At 42.8% G+C, this 21,470-nt stretch overlaps 1 protein-coding gene across 1 annotated transcript in view; it reads left to right on the top strand.

Moving 5' to 3' along the window:
* Nucleotides 1-21,470, top strand: part of ATP10B (ATPase phospholipid transporting 10B (putative)) — a 129,537-nt gene that overhangs the window by 30,092 nt on the left and 77,975 nt on the right. The window contains exons 4-6 of the mRNA XM_047782200.1: nucleotides 11,091-11,176; nucleotides 17,009-17,115; nucleotides 20,821-20,952. Of these exons, the coding sequence (XP_047638156.1) occupies nucleotides 11,091-11,176; nucleotides 17,009-17,115; nucleotides 20,821-20,952 (325 nt within the window). The remainder of the gene's footprint in view (nucleotides 1-11,090; nucleotides 11,177-17,008; nucleotides 17,116-20,820; nucleotides 20,953-21,470) is intronic.

Genomic DNA, 21,470 nt, shown 5'->3' with positions numbered 1-21,470 from the left:
GTGTTAGAATTTGTCATGTTGTTTTTGTCAAAGGAGTGACACATGATCATACCTTCTGTGAATAATTTAATGTAGTTAAATATTCATACCCTCAAACTGGAATTAATACCTTCTCTTTGTAACTCTTTTGCCCAAAACAGGAGGTTAAAAAAAAAAAAAGCCATTTTGCCTCATGGCATTTTCTTGTGTCTCAGATATCCAGAGCAAGAAAAATGAGTGCAGGAAAAATATGTCTGAACAACACTCCCTTAAGGCCCCTTGCCCATCTGGTGACAGCTGCCCGTATTTCCAGGATCCTGCATTCACGCACTCATTCCCCAAATATTGACCCAATGCCTTCCACTTGCCAGGTGTTGTACATGCTTTGGGGGTCCAGGTGTAAACACAAAAGATACAGGCTCTAAGAGGGAATGTAACAGACAATTTTTAACACACAGTTCTACAATTAATTGGTGCCTTTTAGGAGTGACAGAAGAAATCACTTTTTCTAGTATCTGCTTCACATGCCAAACCCGCGGCTTTTTTGTTGGAGGATGTCATGAGAAGAGATCAAGGTGAAATTTAGTTTTAGCCCTGAGTAAGAATCAGAGAACTTGTCCACTTTTTAAAAGGGGGGACATAGAGTGTAAGGAATCCTTAACTAGAGTCTGTCTCCCACAGCCCTGCAGCCCACTCTGTGCACCTTTGTGAGAGGCACCGGGCCGGCAGGGAGACCCGGGGAGACTGCACCTGCACATCGTTTCCTCAGCCAGAGTCAGAGAGGAAAGTGTCTGCCAGTCACTCTGTTCCAGGTGATCTTGAAAAGAACTCTGACCAAGAAGCAGGAAGGTTATCAAGCGCTGGTTACTGTCAATAGTTTCCAGAGAGAGGGTTCTCAGAAATCAGCAGGTTAATTTGCATGTCAGGGAGATAACCTCAATCACCTAGCTCAGCACCTGGGCCGTGAAGAACATTTAATCCTACCATTTACCCAGCCTGGTATGCTAAAAAACTTTTTTTCCTTTTTTTTTTTTTTTTTTTTTTTTTTTTCCTTGTTAGGGCCACACTCGCTGCACAGGGAAGTTCCCAGACTTCGGGTAGAATCCAAGCTGCATCTGTGACCTACACCACAGCTCACAGCAATGCCAGATCCTTAACCCACTGAGTGAGGCCAGGGATCGAACCCACATCCTCATGAGTACTAGTCAGGTTCGTTTCTGCTGAGCCACAATAGGAACTCCCATTAATTTAAATCACTTCAGGTAGTACTTTTCTAAGGTTGCAGTACATCTCTCATGTAGCTGCCCAGATTGGTGTGGCTTGTGCCCATAAGCCCCAGACCTTGCAGGATCCCTGTGGGCCTGTGAATCCTTTCAGGGTTCACAAATGAGGTATTGCTGCGGCTTTTCATCCTCATCCCGGCTTGGCGTGGAGGTGACTCTTCTAGTCACCTAGTTTGAGGGTTGTGTAAAAAACAGACTCTGGGGGCTTCACAGAAGCTTGGCAATCCCTGGTTCAGTTCTTCTTTGTCACATACACCCCAGCTCAGAATAAAAGCTCCATGAATAAGTGCATCCTGTGTTGGAGGAAAGAGTTTAGCTGATTTCCCTTTCTTCAGTTACCAGAATCTTTCTTTTTGTTGTTGAACATATTTAGTTCTTTGGTTTTTCTTCTCTTTTTCTTCCAGTTTTATTGAGCTATAATTGACACATAGCACTGTTTCAGTTGAAGGTGTGGAGTATAATGATCTGACGGACATGCATCCATGAACTGATTACACAGTGAGTTTAGTCAACATCCATCAACTCCTCGAAGTACAAAATAAAAGAAAAAAATATATTTTTTCCTCATGATGAGTACTCTTACAATTTACTCCCTTAACAATTTTCATATACAACATACAGCAGTGTTAATGATATTTGTCATGTACATTCCATCCCTAGTACTTATTTCTCTTATGACTAGCAGTGTCTACTTTTGATCACCTTCATCCAATTCCCCCTCGATCCCACCCCCCTCATCACTACCCCCCCACCTCTGGTGACCACAAATCTCTCTTTTTCTATGAGTTTGTTTGTTTGAGTTGGTTGGTTGGTTTTGAAGTATAATTGACCTACACCACTATGTTAATTCGGGTGCCACATAGTGATTTGACATTTCTTTCTTTCTTTTTTTTTTTTTTTGGTCTTTTTGCCTTTTCTAGGGCCACTCCTGCAGCATATGGAGATTCCCAGGCGAGGGGTCCAATCAGAGCTGTAGCTGCCAGCCTACACCACAGCCACAGCAATGTGGGATCTGAGCCGCGTCTGCAACCTACACCACAGCTCACGGCAACACCGGATCCTTAACCCACTGAGCAAGGCCAGGGATCGAACCTGCAACCTCATGGTTCCTAGTCAGATTCATTAACCACTGAGCCACGACTCCTGATATTTCTATACATTACAAAATAATCACTACAAATCTAGTTGCCATCTCGTCATAGAAAGATACTACATTTTTATTGGCCATATTCCCCATAACGTACATTTCATTCCGTGGCTCATTTATTTTGTAACTGGAAGTTTATACCTCTTCCCCATACCCACCTCCTCTCTGACCACCACCTATTTGTTCTCTGAGTCTATGGCTCTGTGTCTGTTTTGTTAGGTTTGTTCATTTGTTTTATTTTTTTAGATTTCTACATGTAAGTGAAATCATGTGGTATTTGTCTTGCTCTGTCTGACTTTATTTCACTGAGCATAATGCCTTCAGTTTCCTTCCATCCATCCACGTTGTTGTAAATGGCAAGAATTCCTTCTTTTTTATGGCCTGTGTGGTATTCCAGTGTGTGTGTGTGTGTGTGTGTGTGTGTGTGTGTGTACCACATCTTTATCCACTCATCAATCAATGAGCACTTAGGACGCTATTTCCCCAGAGTGAGTCCCAGTAGTCACTTGCCTCTCTGGGATGCCCTCAAGACCAGTAAGTGGGTTCAACTCAGGCTCCTTTCAAATACCTGCTTCTCTTCTGGGTCTCAGAGCATGTGGGATTTTTTTGTGTACCTTTTAAAGATGAAGCTTCTGTTTGCTCCAGCTCTCTCATTACACATGCCCCACTGGCCTTCAAATCCAGACATTGGGAGCTTATCTTCCTGGTACAGGACTCCCAGACTGGGGAGCCTGATGAGAGGATCAGCCTCCTTGCTCTTTGGGGAGAACTTCTACAATTGTGCTTATCTTCGAATTTGTGGGTTGCTTACCTGGGGGTGTAGGTCTTCACGATTATCTCATCTCTGCACTTCTTACCCATCTCACTATGGTCCCTTCATTATAGCTTTAGTTCTGAAAAATCTCTTCTGCTAGTCTTCAGGCCATTCTCAGTGATAGTTGTTCTCTAAGTAGTTGTAATTTTGTTGCCCGTGGTAGGAGGTGGGCTCAGGGTCTTCCTACTCTGCCATCTTGCTAGCAGAATCTTCCTTCAGTAATTCCTAATGACCGTAGAGGGGTTTCAAAGTGCACTAAAACATGCTTCTTATCCTCTGGGGATTTAGGACTATGAGTCCCTGTTTGTCTTTAACATAAAGTCTTTTGGTGACCATCAAAAAATTTTGATAACCCTAATACCCCAATCCCTCCTCCCTGAAATTAATTAGTTAAGAAAATAAAACAAAAACTACTTTGAATTTGACAACCTTTTTAAATGGATTTGTATTTATTGGTCACAGGAATTCCTACAGAAATTTGAAAATTCTGTATGTATGAGAGTTATTTTTAGTCTGTACATAGACAGCACTGTGGTGCACATGGCGATTTACAGACAAGTTGCAGTGTTTCACCTACCAATTGGCTTATAGAAATAGATTGGTATTTGGCAATTAAAAAGTGTAAAACATTTCAGGTTCCAAATGAGTGGTATGGATGTGAAAAATTGTCTAGGTTTAAAGAAAGGAAAAATTGCTATGGTCTGTGGTAGACAGATGGGTTCTTAAGAGGGATAACCCTTGAATTTGTCCATGGAGTTTTAAGAAAATTGTCAACATGGAAAACTTGGAAAAAAGCATTTAAAAGGCTCAGAAGGTTTCTCCATGGGAAGACAGCATCAAATGCTTACATTGAGCATAGAACAGGCTCAAGCTTTAGAATCAGATAACCTGGGTATTCATGAGTTGTGTGGCCTTGCAAGTTACTTAGCATAATGAACACTCAGTTTTCTCTCCTATAAAAGGAGACTAACTTCTTCTGAACACTTTACAGGACAGTTGAGAAGATCCAGTTAAATCAAGTAAGAAAGGGCCACCATTTAGCGAACTGCGATTTTTTACCAAGTAAATAAACATCATTATTTTTTAAAGGCCTGGTATGCTCACTGGACTGAGTAGGCCACTGTGTTGATTGGCATTCTTCTATTTTGCAAGGAACAGAAATGATTCTGGCTCACTTAAGCAAGACAGAATTGTTACAAAAATATGCTGGGAGGTGAGTTAGAAGGGGTGAAATACACAATGAGTCGTAGAATCAAAGAAAATCTGAAGACCCATGCTCCAAAACAAGGAAACATCAGGGCAGCAGGAGAATATCGGTAGAAGCTATTTCCTTCCTTGAGTCATTCTACTCAAGTTCAAGTCCCACAGTAAAAGTGTCTCATGGGAAGAACATCTTGATTGAGAGCCCCACAAAGATTATGAACCAGGATGAAAAGGTAGTTTTTCCAAAAGGAATTTAAAGGATTGTTAAAGAAAGGAGAATAAAATAGACAATGAGTCACTGGAAAAAACTCTCCACTACAAACAATTTCAAAAGATCATTCATACATTCATATAATCATATTCATTGATCAACTTGAAATTCACTTGTGATGAATAGTGAAAAATAAGCCTAGGAAAGTGAAAGTTGAGGCTCATTCAAGGGAAATGGCCCATTCTAGATATGAGAATATATCTCAACCTGTTTGCTTCACCTTGGCCTTCCCGGTGGCCCCAGGAGGATACAGCCTACTGTATCTAGGCCATAGGTCAGTGAGGAATACCTTAACCCTGGAGAGTCATTACACATTAACACTTGGCTCACTTTCCTTCACTTTTGTAGATACTGCCATTGACACACTGGGATAAACTGGGAAATTCAAGTTGTTTTATGGCTGTAATAACTTATTTGTGTCAGTAACCTCTTCCTTCTCTGAGTCTCTCTCACTTCTCCCATGACTTATATATTGTGGGTATTCAATAAATGTGTGGAATGAATGAACAAATGACTCAATGGATGAATGGATGGCCCCAAGTCTGGCCTCAGGTTGGGATCTAGGGCTTTGACTATTTTTTTCTTTTTTTATTAGTTGATCCAAAGAATTTCCTCACAAGAAGCAGTGTTATTTCTATGAATCAAAGTGAAGATTTGTACCTGGGGCTCTGCCGAGTTGCATAGGGCAGTCTTTACAGAGAGATTTTCTTCGTTACTCCTCATCCATCACCTTTCAGTATTTATATTCATAATATTCATCTCTCCAGTACTGAGCTTACCTCTCCAAATATTTATGGTGTGCCTGTTAATATAAGACATCACTGGAGATGCCCTAGAGGAAGCTGACAGTCTACTAGGGGAAGCAGGGATCTTGAAACATCAGTGTGAAATGGAGGCATGAGAGTTGATGTGGAAACATGTGAAAAAGAGCAATTCTTGTTGGCCAGGGTGAAACAAGTCTATGAAGATTTGGGTGGGCTTCACAGAGGAGGTGGCCACAAAAACCTCTGAAGGGCTAAAAATATATAAAATAATAATTCTCAAAAGAATGTTCTCTATCTAGGTAATTTGGTGTCTTAACCTCTACCCTTCAAAGGTATTCTACTCTAAAATGCAAATATACTTGGAAGAGTTAACACATTGTATTGCTTATTAGTCATAGTAATGTTTATATATTTTTACTGTGTATTAAAAATGAATTATTTCTTTCATTATTAATCCCGTTTTATTTTTAACTTTAGGTAGTACATACATTGCAAGGCAACCTCACCATGCTTATGCAGTAGCCTCTATAGCATGGAGTGATATACACAGCTTTCTCTTACTACAAGTCATTAGGAACCCTCAGTCATAAAACCTACATTATTTCCATTTGAAGAGAAAGAAAACAGGAAAAAAATCGAATCAGGTCTTTCCTACTGGACAGATTGGATAGAGGATGTCCTCAGTCTGGGCAACTTTAACTCATGTTAACTTGGAATTCCTTCTCGAGCTGTTCTTGGTTCTTTTCCCAACATGGACATTTGGAAATTTTTGGCTGTCACAACTTGAGGGAGAAGAGGAGGGTACTACTGACATTAAGTTGGTAAAGACCAGGGATGCTGCTAAACATCAAAGAATTATCCAACCCCAAATGTCAGGAGAAGCAAGGTTGAGTTACCCTGATCTAGAAATGCCTTGATCTCCTAATCAACCAGATACTTTAAAAAAAAAAGAAAAGAGAGAGAGTGAGCCAGTGCAAAACTTTTCATGAAACAGAGAAACAAATCTTTTAGAAACAAAGAAACTTAAAATTTAATAGAGCTAAATCACAGTTTAGCATGATGTTATTATGTGATATAGTTTTTGATTCTTCCTTATTTGACCCAAGCTAAGGGTGTAGTGATGGTGATAATGATAATGATTTCTAGGCATTGTGGTCTGCTCATATTTTTATGGCGATGTATTCAACATATAATATTATATTGTTAGAGGTGTACAACATAATGATTTGATATTGGTATATTTTGTGAAATAATCACCACAATAAGTTTAGTTAGTATCAGTTACTATACATATTTACAGTTTTTTTTCTTGTGATGAGAATTTTTAAGATCTACTCTCTTAGCAACTTTTTGAATATGCCATACAGTATTATTGAATATAGTTGTCATGCTGTACATTATATTCCTTGACTTTTATTTTTTAACTGGAAGTTTGTAACTTTTCATCCCCTTCACCCATTTTACCCACCCTCCACTTGCCGCCTCTGGCAGTAAGATTTTTTTTTTTTTTCCATTTAGATTCCACATACAGTTAACCTTGAACAACGCAGGGGTTAGGAATGCCAACCATCCACACAGTGGAAAATTTGCTATAACATAGTCAGCCCTCTATATTTGCAGTTTGGCACCTGCAGATTCAGCCAACCACAGTAGGGTAATACTGTAGTATTTATGTTTGAAAAAAATCCATGTAAGTGGATCCACAGAGTCCAAACCCATGTTGTTCAAGGTTCAACTATATGTGGACTGCACTTATTGTATCAGATACTTCAGTCATAAGAAGTGGAAAAGGAGTATAGAAAAGGAAATAGGGCCAAAAGGATAATTTCAAATGATAATCTTTCCTTTGTGCATCAAAATAGCACTGTGGTTTAAGAAAGTTGACTGTGTGCCACCAGAAGTCCTGAGGTTAAAGCCTCTCTTCTGCTTTGCTCGCTCTGTGTCATTGGGAAAGTTTATTAAGTCTCACTAAGCCTTAGTTTTATCATTTGTAAAATAGGGATAGTAAGAGTATCTATCTGATGGAGATACTGCGTTCATTAAAGGGAATAGCATGTGTAAAATGTTCTTTTTTAGTTGTTCTTGACACTTCATAACCATGCAGTAAATGCTGTGTGATAATGATAATGATGATGAAAGGAGAAAGGAATAAATGTATTGGTGATGATAATGAGGACTGGTTTGGGATTCCAATGGCATGAATTGCAGTGCTGGCTCTGTTATTTACAAACCATAAGACAACTGCTTTACTGAATCTGCGTTTGCACTTCTTCCGCACCTCTTAAGGTTACTGTGAGAACTTAATGATAGGTGCCTGGCAACGTTTGTATTCAAGATAGGGAAGTCTGGCCTGAAGAACTGCAGACACACAAGCTCTCCTCCCTGGAAAGAGTTTCTCTTTTCCAGCACCCTGCTGGCTCCCCAGGGCTTCCTGCCTATTAGTGAGACTTTCCTCAAGGACTATGCCTTAGATAAAAGGCTGGATCCAAAAGAAAAGTCAGTGGGCTTCATCCACAAGCTAAGAAAAGCTCTGGGGTACTGAGTCAGAAGTGAATCAGAAACTCCCGGAGTTCCCGTCGTGGCGCAGTGGTTAACCAATCCGACTAGGAACCATGAGGTTGCGGGTTCGGTCCCTGCCCTTGCTCAATGGGTTAACGATCCGGCGTTGCCGTGAGCTGTGGTGTAGGTTGCAGACGCGGCTCGGATCCCGCGTTGCTGTGGCTCTGGCGTAGGCCAGTGGCTACAGCTCCGATTCAACCCCTAGCCTGGGAACCTCCATATGCCGCGGGAGCGGCCCAAGAAATAGCAACAACAACAATAACAACGACAAAAAAAAAAAAAAAAAGAAACTCCCAAATGAGGTTAAGAAAGAAAAAAATATTAAGCCCACTGGCAAATCTGTGGGGCTTTGGCAATTCCAACCCACCCCCACCCCCTGCCACTTCTGTCCTTGGATTCTCCTAGAGGCTCCTTGAGCCATGAGCCCCTCTCCACAGCCCACCTCAGGGAGGGAAGGCAGGAGTCCAGCAGACGGGAAGCTAGAAAGGGCAAAGTCACCTCTCTGTGAAGAGAGGGAGACAGACAGAGCACCCAAGGCCAGTGCCCGGAAGAATAAAAGAACAAGGGACACTTCAGGATGAAGGTCATTGGGATACCCCACTGAGCGACGAGAGAGAGAAACTTCACCACTTTACCGCTTCAGGGACCCTCAGGATATGTACTGAACAGATGACAGCGACTCACTGCAGCAGGATCATTAGCCCTCAGACCCCACCGCCACTCGTGTCTTCAGTGGGGGTGGATTTAGAAAGCTGGCAGGGAGCCAAGTGAGATGGATCGGAAGGGGAGTGCACAGCTTCATCAGAGCTGTGAAAGCAGCTGACAAATTACCGTGTGATTTGTCATCATCTCAGAACCCGGCAAGTGTTTGTCCCTGAAAGAATCAATACTTGGAGGGGGAAAAGGGGCTGTATTTTTAGAAACTCTTGGATGGGTAATTTATTTCAAGTGAGTAGAAAGTTTATTTATGTTGGCGTCCCCACAGAACCAATGGACAGTATATTTACACGAAGCCAGAAAATGCTATCATTTCTTCTAATCAATTTACCTCTTGGAACAGCTGTACCTTAAAGCTTTTGGTGATAAATTCACTCCTTGCGCTAAAAGCTCTGCCCAGGGAACCATTTCCAATACCACCCTGGGCACTGCTTTCTTCTGTAGGCATAGCACATTATGCCCTTTCACAGCTTTTCCACGTGGATTCTCTCTTCCCTGGCACAAATGAGAGGGAGGGGGAAGATGATGTTAGTCCCATTCTACAGATGAGAAAACTGAGGCTCAGGAGTTGAATGTACTCTTAGCCAATGTGGGGTAGAATTGGGGTGGGGAGGAAGTGGGATAGATGGGGGAATTTGGGGCTGGTAGATGTAAACTATTATATTTAGAATGGATAAGCAATGAGGTCTCACTGTACAGCACAGGGAACTATATCCAGTCTCCTGAGATATAACATGATGGAAGATAATATGAGAAAAAGAATGTATATGTATGTATGACTGGGTTACTATGCTATAGAGCAGAAATTGATACAAAACTATAAATCAATTCTATTCTCATATATTTCTTTTATATATATCGTGTGTGTGTGTGTGTGTGTGTGTATAATGTATAAAAGAAAGCAGGATCTAGTTGTGTTTTCCCCTAGTTGTATCCCCCCACCCCCCAGCACTGGACTCAATGATATGGTACCACTGATATACTTAATGAAAGAGAAACAGTAAAAAACAAGAATGTGTTTAAAATGCTTTGCTACAAGACTTCCCGGGGGCAATGCGCTGTGCAAGTAACAGAGGGTGCGAAGTCAGACTTGGGTTCAAATCCCAGTCCTGGTATGACCACGGCAGCCTCCTTAACCATTCTGAGTCACCATTTTCCCATCCCTAAAGAGGGAAATAATCAAAGTACGTACTTCATAGAACAATTGTAAACTTGAAAATAAATAATATTCATCACAGCATCTGGAAGGAATAAGAATCCAGTAAATGCTACTTATTTTGCTTTATTAGCTACTGTTTTCACAACATTTTTGTAACATTAAAACAACTGAAACAATGTCAATATTCTGTAGTAAAATTATTAAATGAAATATGGTGGCATTCATGCAGTAGGTTTCTTTCTAGCTGTTAAAAAGCGTGTAGACAAATTTAACAACATGTAAAAACATTCAAGATATATGAACACGAAACCTCATTTTTGAAATGCATAAATGTGTATGTGTGTCCATACATAATTGTGGTGTAGGTATATGTATATATATTTTTAAAACCCTGGGAGTACTATGTGCACAAGAATATTAACTGTGGCTAGCTCTCCGTGGTGTGATTTATAATCTCTGCTTTTTGATCACCTGTTTCTGCACTGCCTAACGTGTCAGCTACATGTGACAGGTAGCTATTTAACTTTAATTAAGATTAAATTAAAATTTTTTGTCTTTTTAGCACCACACCTGCGGCATATGGAGGTTCCCAGGCTAGGGGTCAAATCAGAGCTGTTGCCATTGGCCACAACCACAGCCACAGCCATACCAGATCTGAGCCGTGCCTGTGACCTACACTATAGCTCACAGCAACGCTGGATCCTTAACCCACTGAGCAAGGCCACGAACCTGCGTCCTCATGGATGCCAGTTAGATTCGTTTCTGCTGAGCCACAGTAGGAACTCCAAAATTAAATAAAATTTAAATATCAGTTCCTCAGTCATACTACCATATAGCAATGGCCACATGCACTGAGCAGCTTCAATGTTAGACAGTGCCGTTGTCGCACATTCCCATTGTTGCAATAAGTGCTGTGGGCCGCGTGAGTCTGGAAACTGAAACCCAGACCTGCCCAGCACAGTGGACAGGGCAGGGCTCTTCCTTTGCCTCAAATCCAACTTTTCATCTGCATCTACTTTCTCCTCCTTGATGAGGATTTAACTTTTTCTTCTAACGCATTTCAGAACATCACTGTGTGACAAAGCGGGGATTACCTTATTTGAAATGGTTCTAATAGTGATTAGCTCTCCCAATGATCCTATTAGAATGAGATCCCTCTCACTTAATAACCTCACAGCATCCCCTTTCTCACAGGAGTTGCACTTCCAGCCGGAACAATTCCACAACACCATCGTGTGTGAGAAGCCCAACAATCACCTCAACAGATTTAAGGGCTATATGTAAGTATCTTCTGCCTGTAAATACTCCCTCTGTGGCTAGAACACATTTTTTTTTTCTTGAATGAAATGGCCAAATACATCAGCATCTGGGTCCTCTGGAAGTTTCTTTCTTTTTTATCATAAAGAAGGGCTGGAAAGACCTAACTAAACTGGGAAAGCTTTTCTTTTCTTTTTTTTTTGGGGGGGGGGGGCTTTTTTTGCTATTTCTCGGGCCGCTCCCGCGGCATATGGAGGTTCCCAGGCTAGGGGTCTAATCGGAGCCGTAGCCACCAGCCTACGCCAGAGCCACAGCAACGCAGGATCTGAGCCGTGTCTGCAACCTACACCACAGCTCACGGCAACGCCAGATCGTTAACCCATTGAGCAAGGGCAGGGACCGAACCTGCAACCTCATGGTTCCCAGTCAGATTCGTTAACCACTGCGCCACGACGGGCACTCCTTCTTTTTTTTTTTTTTTTTTTTTTGGAAAGCTTTTCTATTCTTTGTTTGCTGAAGTGACTATTCATTACCTCCCAGGGTTAAATTCACTAATAGGTTTTTCAGAACTCTGGTGAAGCAGCATCAAAATCATGACTACACTCTGATTCAAGGGAGGCAAGTATGATTGAATTTCGATCAGTTTCTGAAAGAGCCGGTATTGCATTATAGGTAAGAATGGGGGGTGACAGACCTGGGTTTGAAACCAGGCTCTCTCTTACAAGCTGTATGACCTTAAGTAAATTAATTAACCTCTCTGGGCCTTGTTTTCTACATCTGTAAAATATTGTAATATCTACATCATGGGATTTTTTTTTTCTAAGAATGGGTCATATGCAAAGCCTGAAGCACAGAAACTGGCACAGAGTAAATAGTTAATGGAGGAGTTCCTATTGTGGCTCACCAGAAACAAATCTGACTGGTATCCACGGAGATGTAGGTTCAATCCCTGGCCTCACTCAGTGGGTTGGGGATCCAGCATTGCCATGAGCTGTGGCTTGGGTCACAGACACAGCTTGGATCTGGCATTGCTGCGGCTGTGGTATAGTCCAGAAATACAGCTCAGATTTAATTCCTAGCCTGGGAACTGCCATATGCCACAGGTTCAGCCCTAAAAAAGACCAAAAAAAAAAAATTTTTTAATGGGGCCACTGCTGTTGCAATTATGGTTCTTGTTGTTCCTTTCAGTTCAGCCTGAGCTCTTTACTGTAACTCTGCTCCTACATCTGACTACTGGTCTTACTGCAAAAAAGACCAAAAGAAGAGCAATGGTAACAGCTATGAATGAAGGACTTCATTCAGGGCTTTAACAGTTTTAGAGTACTGTCAAAGAATATCATCTCATTTAATCCGCAAAACAAGCCAGGGAATTGAGAATTATGATTCCCATTGTTCAGATGGGAGATCTGATGATAAGACTTCTCGCAATTTATCCAAAGGCTCACAGTAGCTACACAATAAAACCAGAACTCATATCTGGGTCTTTTCACTCCATCCCCAGGTGTTTTCCATTGTCTGCACACAGAGCTCAGACAAGTTATAGCGACTTCTCTACCAATCAGGCCGTAACGAGGCTTAAGAAGGCTTCTTGGGGGAGTTTTCACTGTGGCTCAGTAGATTAAGGACCTGACATAGTCTCTGTGAGGATGAGTATTCGATCCCTGGCCTCACTCAGTGGATAAAGGATCCAGTGTTGATACACGCTATGGTGTAGGTCACAGATGTGGCTCAGATCCAGCATTGATATAGGCCTGCACCTGCAGCTCTGATCCAACCCCTAGCCTGGGAACTTCCATATGCTGAAGATGAGACCTTAAAAAGAAAAAAAAAAAAGAAAAGAAGAAGGCGGCTTCTTGGGAGGCAGATATCATTGTTTTCTCTCCACCCACATTTTCTTTGGCCGTGTAGGATGTCTTGAGGAACAAGATAAGAGGGGAAAATGTAAGAACAATACAAGAAAAAGAGCCGCTTTTCAATGCAAATTACTTTCAAAAGCCCAGAGAGAGCAGATGGAGACAAGTGGAGAAGGGCACAGCTCCTGGGGGACATGAAGATTCTTTGCAGGCACCTGGCCGGGTAGAGGTTCCACCTGCCCAGGCAGGGAGCCCACCCTTCGTGCCTAGTTGTATGGATAGGGTTCATTCCAAGTCACCCAGGCCTTGAGCCATTCTCCTTCCTCTTACAAGAACAGCCTCATTGCTATTTTTATCTGTGACCCTTTCTCCCCACTAGAGCTCAGGCCAGCAGCTGGCCTTTCTCAACTTCAGCCAGGGCTCTGTTTCCCCCCTCCCCCATCTGACATAGAACTTGCCCAGTTCCATTCAACCCTCAGCACCTCTCTTCCTAGTTGCTGCCCCTAGATACATCTTCCCCACCTGCCCAGCCCTCATAGGTGAGCCCTGAAAGTCTGATTGGTCAGCCCAGGAGCCAACTCATGGGATGATGGCAAACTTTCTTTTTTGGTCCTTCCAAGGACCTATGCTTCTATGCCAAGGCCCAGCATCCACAGATGGTCTGTGCTCTCTTCCTGAGCAAACCAACAGGTCTGATTTCTCTAGGTTCCTGGAAGCTTCTTGAAGTCCCCTTAATTTAGGAGTCCTCCTGGGGCTGCCCAGATGGTTAGAAAATTAGCAGCTTTTAAGGCTCTAAAGATTAAGGATGTCAGACTTGAAAATGCAACCTTTGGAAATTCCTTTGTGGGGCAGCAGGCTAAGGATCCGACGTCACCGCAGCTGTGGTGCAGGTCACAACTGCAGCCTGGGAACTTCCACATGCCATGGGTGCAGCCAAAAAAAAAGTCTCAGTCTCTCTAAGTTCCAGTAATAGTTTTTTTAAAAAAGAAAGAAAATGCACGTTTTAAACATTTCGATTTCTACGGAGCAGTGGTTTTCAAACCCCTCACACCCCTCTCTATCAGAGGACCTTGACAATGTCTGGATACACATTTTGTGGTCGCAGCTGGGGAGGGATGCTGCTGGCATCCTAGTGGGTAGAGACTAGGAATGCTGCTCAACATCCCACAAGGCACAGAATAGTTCCCACACCAAAGGATAATCCCAAATGTTGTTAGAGTCAAGGTGGAGAAATACTGCTCTGAGTCAGTTAAATAAAGTGTCCCTCTAAATGGAGTACTGAATAGGAGAGCTATGAGATAGCCAATCCCTTTCTTCCATCCATTGTGAAAGGAACATTACAACCAGGAGAAAAAGTCTGTCATATGTTGTCATATCAGAGCATCATAAAAAATGCTTTTTAAGCTACTAGCTACTGAGGGTGAATCATTCAAGATTCTATCACAGTATCATATCCATAGTCAGCTCCTTCCTTGATAAGGAGAAGCAGGTCTTCGACTTCAGTCATTTTTGGACCACCTTATGATTTGTATCATATTTATACAACATCTATATTTTCCAAATTTTTTTTTACTTTTTTTTTTCTTTCATTTGGCCACCCCAAGGTACATGGAGATCCCAGGCTGGGCATCAGATTGAAGCCACAATTGCAACCGACACCACAGTTGTGGCAATGCCAGATCCTTAACCTCCTGTGCCAGGCCAGGGATCAAATCCAAGTCCCAGCATTCCAGAGATGCTGCCAATCTCTTTGCACGGTTGTGAGAACGCCCCAGTTTTTTTTCTTTTTAGGGCTGTACCTATGGCATGTGGCAGTTTCCAGGCTAGTGGTGAAATCACAGCTGCAACTGCCAGCCACAGCCACAGCCCATGCCAAATCCAAGCCACATCTGCGACCTACCCCACAGTTCACAGCAACATTGGATCCTTAACCTAATGAGGCAAGGCCGGGAATCGAACCCCACATCCTCATGGATATTAGATTTGTAACCCACTGAGCCACAATGGGAACTCCCCAGAATTTTTAATTTGCTTACTTTTTTTTCTCAGTTTATTTCTAAAGGAAAATTTATGTCACTGACACTATGGGCCACCAGTACAACTGCCATGTATAGATTTCCATAGATTTATAGCTGTTTTACTTTCCATTTATAAATATTATACAAGTACAAGTTTTTTATTTGAAATTTTATAGACACTATCATTAATATAGTATTATTGTAGTCATATTAATTTCAATTTAATTTTTATTTTATATTGAGATATAGTTGATTTACAATGTTGTATTTTTTTCAGATGACATTTTATTTTAACTACAGATTACTACTTGCCAAAGCCCCCTCTGTGTTGAAAAGTTAGATAAATAAGTGCCAGAAAAGGGTTTACAAAATACTAAGACATTTCCTTGTTAGATACAGAAGAATTGCAAATGGAAAGACTGACTGGCTATAGTTAAGGGGGAACTATTTGGAGAAACCATGACGTAGTGAAAACCACAGGAGCAATGGTATCTGGGGTCTGGGCTCCAAGTCCTGGGATGTCCCATGTACCAGGTGTGTGGTCTTGAAAAAATCTCTCACCCTCTCTGTACTTCATTTTTCTCATGAGTAAAGATGATCCCCCTGCAAACTTCCTAGAGCCAAAGGGAGTCAAATAAAATAATGTAAGTAAGTGTAATTTATAAACACCGTAAAAAATTATTATTAAAGAAAAAAATTATCATTAAAGCCCTATTGAGTGACGGTATAGCACTCTGTAGCCAGACGTCCTGGGTTTGAATCCCCTTTCTCCTACTAGCCCTATGAACTTGCCTCAGTTTCCTTATCTATAAAATGGGTTTGAGAAGGTCCTGTTGTGGCTCAGCAGGTTAAGAACACGACATAGTATCTGTGAGGATGCGATTTCAATCCCTGGCCTTGCTCAGTAGGTTCAGGATGTGGTGTTGCCATGAGCTGCGGCATAGATGTGGATGTGGCTCAGATCTGACATTTCTGTGGCTGTGGTACAGGCTGGCAGCTGCAGCTCCAATTCGACCCCTAGCCTGGGAACTTCCATATGCCTCAGGTACGGCCCTAAAAAAAGAACGAAAAAATGGTTTGACACTTGACCTCTCTTATAAGAGCGTCAAGACCATTAACTGAGTTAATACATAGAAAACACTTATAACTAGACCTAGAGAAATGAAATATTGAAGAACTAGAAGGAGAAAAATCCCAAAGCGTTCATATTATTCTTTTTCTGTTCTCCCTGGTGTTGTGGGGAAGTTATATTTAAACTTTCTGAAAACCCCAAAGGGAAGATATCAGGATAGAATTAGGGCTGGGCGCCGAATAATCACTGGTATGGGTTGACTCAGACGTTTTGGTGTGACGTGGAAAGTTGCAAGTCTTCCTGAAACTAGAGAAAAGGAAAAACTCTAGTATCTCCCCTTTAAGAAGCTGCCTGCCAGGATGGTGTAGGAGGGCCACAGACCCATCTGCTATGAGGTCTGTTTATTTCACAAGGGATGGGGCAGGAGGAGAAGGGCACAGGAGAGAAGCTGAGAGAGGGATGTGGTTCAGAACGGGAAGCCCTGGAGCTGCCCTATCTTAACGCCTGGTGAGATGAGAGGCAGAACTGCCCGTGTCTGCTATGGACTCAGATGTTTAGCTGTGGGTTAGACCAAGAAGCTGGGGGGAGTGAGTATGTGAACACACCTAAAGGGAACACAGCATCCATCCTTGGAGGGCCAGAAACCAGTTCCCCCACATTCTACCCCAGAACCATTCTGAGGCTTGTGCAGCAGAGTTCTGCCTTTTCAGTGAGTAAATGATGACATTCTTAGGAATAAGCAATTCCCTTCTAATGGTCCAGCCCCAAAGATGTCCTGGAGCCATGAAGAGTTACACTTGAACATGAGGATTACATTCTGAGGTAATATCACTCTTCTAACTCTCTGACACTAACCAGTGACAATGTGGAGGGGCTGTCAAACTGTTACTCCCTGTCCTTGCTCATCCCCAGGGAACATCCTGATCAGACCAGGACCGGCTTTGGTAACGAGAGTCTTCTGCTTCGAGGCTGCACCATCAGAAACACCGAAGTGGCTATTGGCATCGTCATCTATGCAGGTCTTTATCCCTGGACAGCTTCTTGGATCTCTGTCCTTTATCCTGCCTCTTCCAAATCCATCTTCAGTCAGTGGGAGTTCACATCAGTTCTCAGGGGCAGAGTCATGTGATTTCCCATTGCTCAGCTAAGCAAACTGAGGCTGAGATCATGCAGCTCATTTGGTCCACAGGAGACCTAATTCAGTTCCCAGTTAATTTCACTCATCTGTACAGGACAGGGAAGGGGACTCACACTCATACACCTCTAATGGCTTTATGACACTCACCAGAGGCAGGATAAAGAATATCTTCTTGTACTTGAGGAACAACCTCAACAAATTTAGCAGCTTTGTCTTGTGTGTCCTCACCTGTACAATGGGAAGAATATTTGTATCTTCCCCACTGAGCATTCACAAGGTCCAGTGACCCAACACATGGAAGGTACCCAGCACTACTTGTAGAAAGTGAGGGTGCAATGGGTTTTAGTTGCTGTTTTGTTGTTATGTTGTTATTATCTTTACTCATTTTGTGGCTCCCCATATGGTAGTCTGTTTCTCCTCTGCACTTAGACTTTGCTTTCCAGTGGAGGGAAAAAAAAGGTGACAGCAACATTTCTCACAATGAAAGCTAAACTATTGGAAGTGGGGCTGGGACTGCTGTATCCCCAGCACCTGGCATGCCAGTGTGCTCATTACAAATCTATTGTTGCAGAGTTCCCATCATGGCTCAGTGGAAACAAATCTGACTAGCATCCATGAGGTCACAGGTTCGGTCCCTCGCCTCACTCAGTGGGTTAAGGATCCGTGGTTGCCGTAAGCTCTGGTGCAGGTCGCAGACGAAGCTTGATTCCTACACTGCTGTGGTTGTAGTGCAGGTCGGCAGCTGTAGCTCTGATTAGACCCCCTAGCCTGGGAACCTCCATATGCCACAGATGTGGCCCTAAAAATGTAAAAGACGAAAAAAAAAAATAAAAGAAAAAAAAATCTGTTGTTATATGAATAACTGGAGTTTTGTTGTATAGAGAAAACACAGTCTCCCTGGAGTGTCTGCCTTCCCTGGAAGACTCCAGAACACGTTTCCCTGCATCTTCCATTCACCTTTTAATATTTCGTTTGCTTGTCCTTTTGTTTGATTTGATGTGTTTTAGTCTGAGTAGAAGCCTACTTTTGTTAGACCTAGAAGAGCATTTAAACATTAATCTAGCCCAAGATTCCCTTTTGGGGACTATGAAAGAAAAACAGAGGTTTTAAAAACAACGTCGCAATCCAGCAGACTTTCCCTAGTTTGAGGAAGAGATGTCACATTCGTCGGTGCGGGTCTGTAGTAATGAAGTTCAATGCCGACTGTAGACTTACTAAAGGTGAACCCTTCCACAATCCCTGCCCCACCAAAAACCCACACTGGATCAGAAACAAAGTTCTGAGTGGGTGATGGGAGTGGTCTGTGAGGGGCAGATGGAGAGAGAGTTAATCATGGCTCTGCGGAGCCAGGCTGCCTTAGGCTGAACCACTCTCTGGCTGCAGGTCCCTGAACAAGTCAGTTAAGCTTTCAACACAAGAGGCACCTCATAGGGTTATAAGGTTCAAATGATGTAATGCGTGAGAAGGGTTTAACACAATGTCTGGCACACGTTAGAGTCTTAAAAAAGTGAGCAAAAATGGTACTCATTTTTAATATTATTATCTAGAGCAGGAGTTCTTGACCTTGGCACTACTGACATTTATTCCAGATTGTTCTTTGTGATAGGGGGGCTGTCTTATAGGATGTTTAGCAGCATCCCTTTCATCTGCCCACTAGATGCCATTATCGCCACCTCCTCAAAGGTGATAACACAAAATTTCTCAAGACTTTGCCAAATGTCCCCTGGGGAGTAAAGTCCCCTGGGTGAGAATGAGTGGTTGTGGAGCTATCTTCTCTGCCTTGATAATACAGATGGACAATGAGAATGTAGCGGTATAGGTATATTCTCTACCTTGATAATGCAGATGGACAAAATAGAAGCACCTCACAGTTAAAGACCCAAAAATGCCAAGCTGAATTTTGCAGAAGGAAGTGATTGAGTGCAGAGGTATATGATCCTCACAGCAAACATTTATGGAGCATCTCTGTGTACCAGGAATGAATTTAACTGCTTTGTGTTTATCAGTTCAATCCCCATCCCCAAACCCACAACCATTATTTCTCATTTTGCAGATGAGGAATTGAGGTACAAAAGGATGAATTCCCTCAAGGTCACATGTCTCCCGAGATTAATTCCCTATAATACAAGGTTGTGTATCTGCAGAGTTAAGCTCTGTCTGACACTAGAGCCCACAAGCTCTCCACTGTACCACACTGTCTCCTCCTAGAGCCCAAATTTTGCCAGAAGAACAGAGGGATCTCAGGAGGTGAGGAGCAGATGGATGAAGGGGGTGGTCCCAGGACCCCTTGTATGGGGTGAGCTGGGCAGGCTGGAGGGCCATGGCTGTGAAATTTCCCCCAAAATTGCAAGGAGTTGAGTCTAACTTCAGAAGCCTCGCATGTGTTCACTCCTACAGTCTTGCTGCCGCTTTAAATCTACAAGACAACCAGCAAAACAGCATTAAACCACTCACTGCTAGAGTTGATATATTAGTTTTCTTTAATTTTGCACAGAGAATACTCAACTCGTATCTTTTAATTTGACTGCTGAGGGGTACAGCGTGGTAATTAAAACTTAATAGCCCCAAGGGAGAGGCTTATCTAAATGTACAGGCTCAGTATGACTGTCAGCTCTTAGCTGGTGGCTTGGGTACCAGGTTAGTGGAAGAGAAATAGACTGGGAACCAGAATCCTGGGTTCCCCAGCGGCTCTTATGTTTGTTTTTTCCCTCAGGGGGTAGGTCCCTTCTATGCTTTGGACCTGGGTTTCTTCAACTCACAAAAGGGGTGACAAGATGAGACCCAATAGTTTTCACATTTTATTATCCTTTTCTTGAATAAAATTTAATGCAGAATTCCAAGATAGGATAGGAGCTGCCCAGAGCTCATGCTGGGGTGGAGGTCTTTGGCCCCTACCACTCTTGCACAAGCAATACCAATGCTTTGAGTGACATGAAGATAACTGCCCTCAAGTATAGTCCTGCCACAGGGTCTTAGCACATACTGTTCCCCAGCCTAAAACCCTTTTCCCCCAACTCTTCTCTCTCCCTTCAGCTCTCCCTTAACTGTCACCTCCTCTGAGAAGGCTTCCTGGACCATGCTCTCTATAATCATCTCTCATTTATCAGCCCCTTACTAATTGGCTACTACATGGGACTTATTACTAACTGTATGTTATTTACTTGTTTCCATGTGTATTTTCACCAGCATGTGAGTCATCTGTCTTACCACCGCATCCCACCACTAGCCCACGAGCACCTTTGTTCAAATTAGAAAAAGATGGCCCTTTCTCAAGACAGTTTACTGGCACTTGCCAGGCACATGTCCTACTAGACTTGCCTGTTACAAATCCATGACAACTACAAAACGAGGGCTTCTTCTAGAGTTGTGCAGTCCACAGCCTGTGCACAGTGGCTCTGTCCATGCCCACCACTGTCCAGTAGGTAGGGGATGGGTCCACAAAAACCCACTAACAAAAGGTATGAGGCCTCTAGCTGTCCTCGGGACCTCAGAGTCAGATAGGAGAATGAAGTCTCTCTTTTGCTGAATTTGCCTGTGAGCAGAGCCAGAGGCAAACAAGGGCTGACGATCTTGTTTTCCCTCAAAGGCCACGAGACCAAAGCCATGCTGAACAACAGCGGCCCGCGGTACAAACGCAGCAAGATCGAGCGGCGCATGAACACAGACGTCTTCTTCTGCATCGGGATCCTCTTCCTCATGTGCCTCGTTGGGGCTGTAGGTAAGAAATGTTCTGGAAAGAATGACCCCACAGTACTTTCTGTTTCTGGGGGTGACTTGCTCCAACTCCGAGCCTCAGTTTCCTCATCTACAAAATGGAGTTCTTTTAAATAAAATCTATTCTGTGCTTTAAGAGGTGCCAATGAAGTAAAAATGCAGGTGAAAATCTCCTGAAAGTAGTATGTGCTCCAACTCTTAGGAAGAGCTTCTCTCACGTATCTGCCTGAGACATACGACTTAAACCCAGGCACCCCCTTATCCTGAGAGGGTAACAAGATGAATCCATCACAGGACTGGTCCTCGGAGAGCTTACATTCTGGCAGGAAGAAGCCCAACCCAAGAACAGAATCACTAACACCATCCACTTCACTCAGGGAGGGTTGCACACCAGTCCTGGATCCATTTCCTAGTGCTGCTGTAGAAAGTTAACACAAACCCAGGGGTTTAAAACAATACTAGTCGATTCTGTTACAGCTTTGGCATTCAGAAGTCCAAAATAAATTTCCCTGGGTTAAGACC

Source organism: Phacochoerus africanus, chromosome 1 (genome assembly GCF_016906955.1).
Source record: "Phacochoerus africanus isolate WHEZ1 chromosome 1, ROS_Pafr_v1, whole genome shotgun sequence".
Classification (NCBI taxonomy): Eukaryota; Metazoa; Chordata; class Mammalia; order Artiodactyla; family Suidae; genus Phacochoerus; species Phacochoerus africanus.
This window is presented reverse-complemented; position numbering and strand designations above follow the sequence as displayed.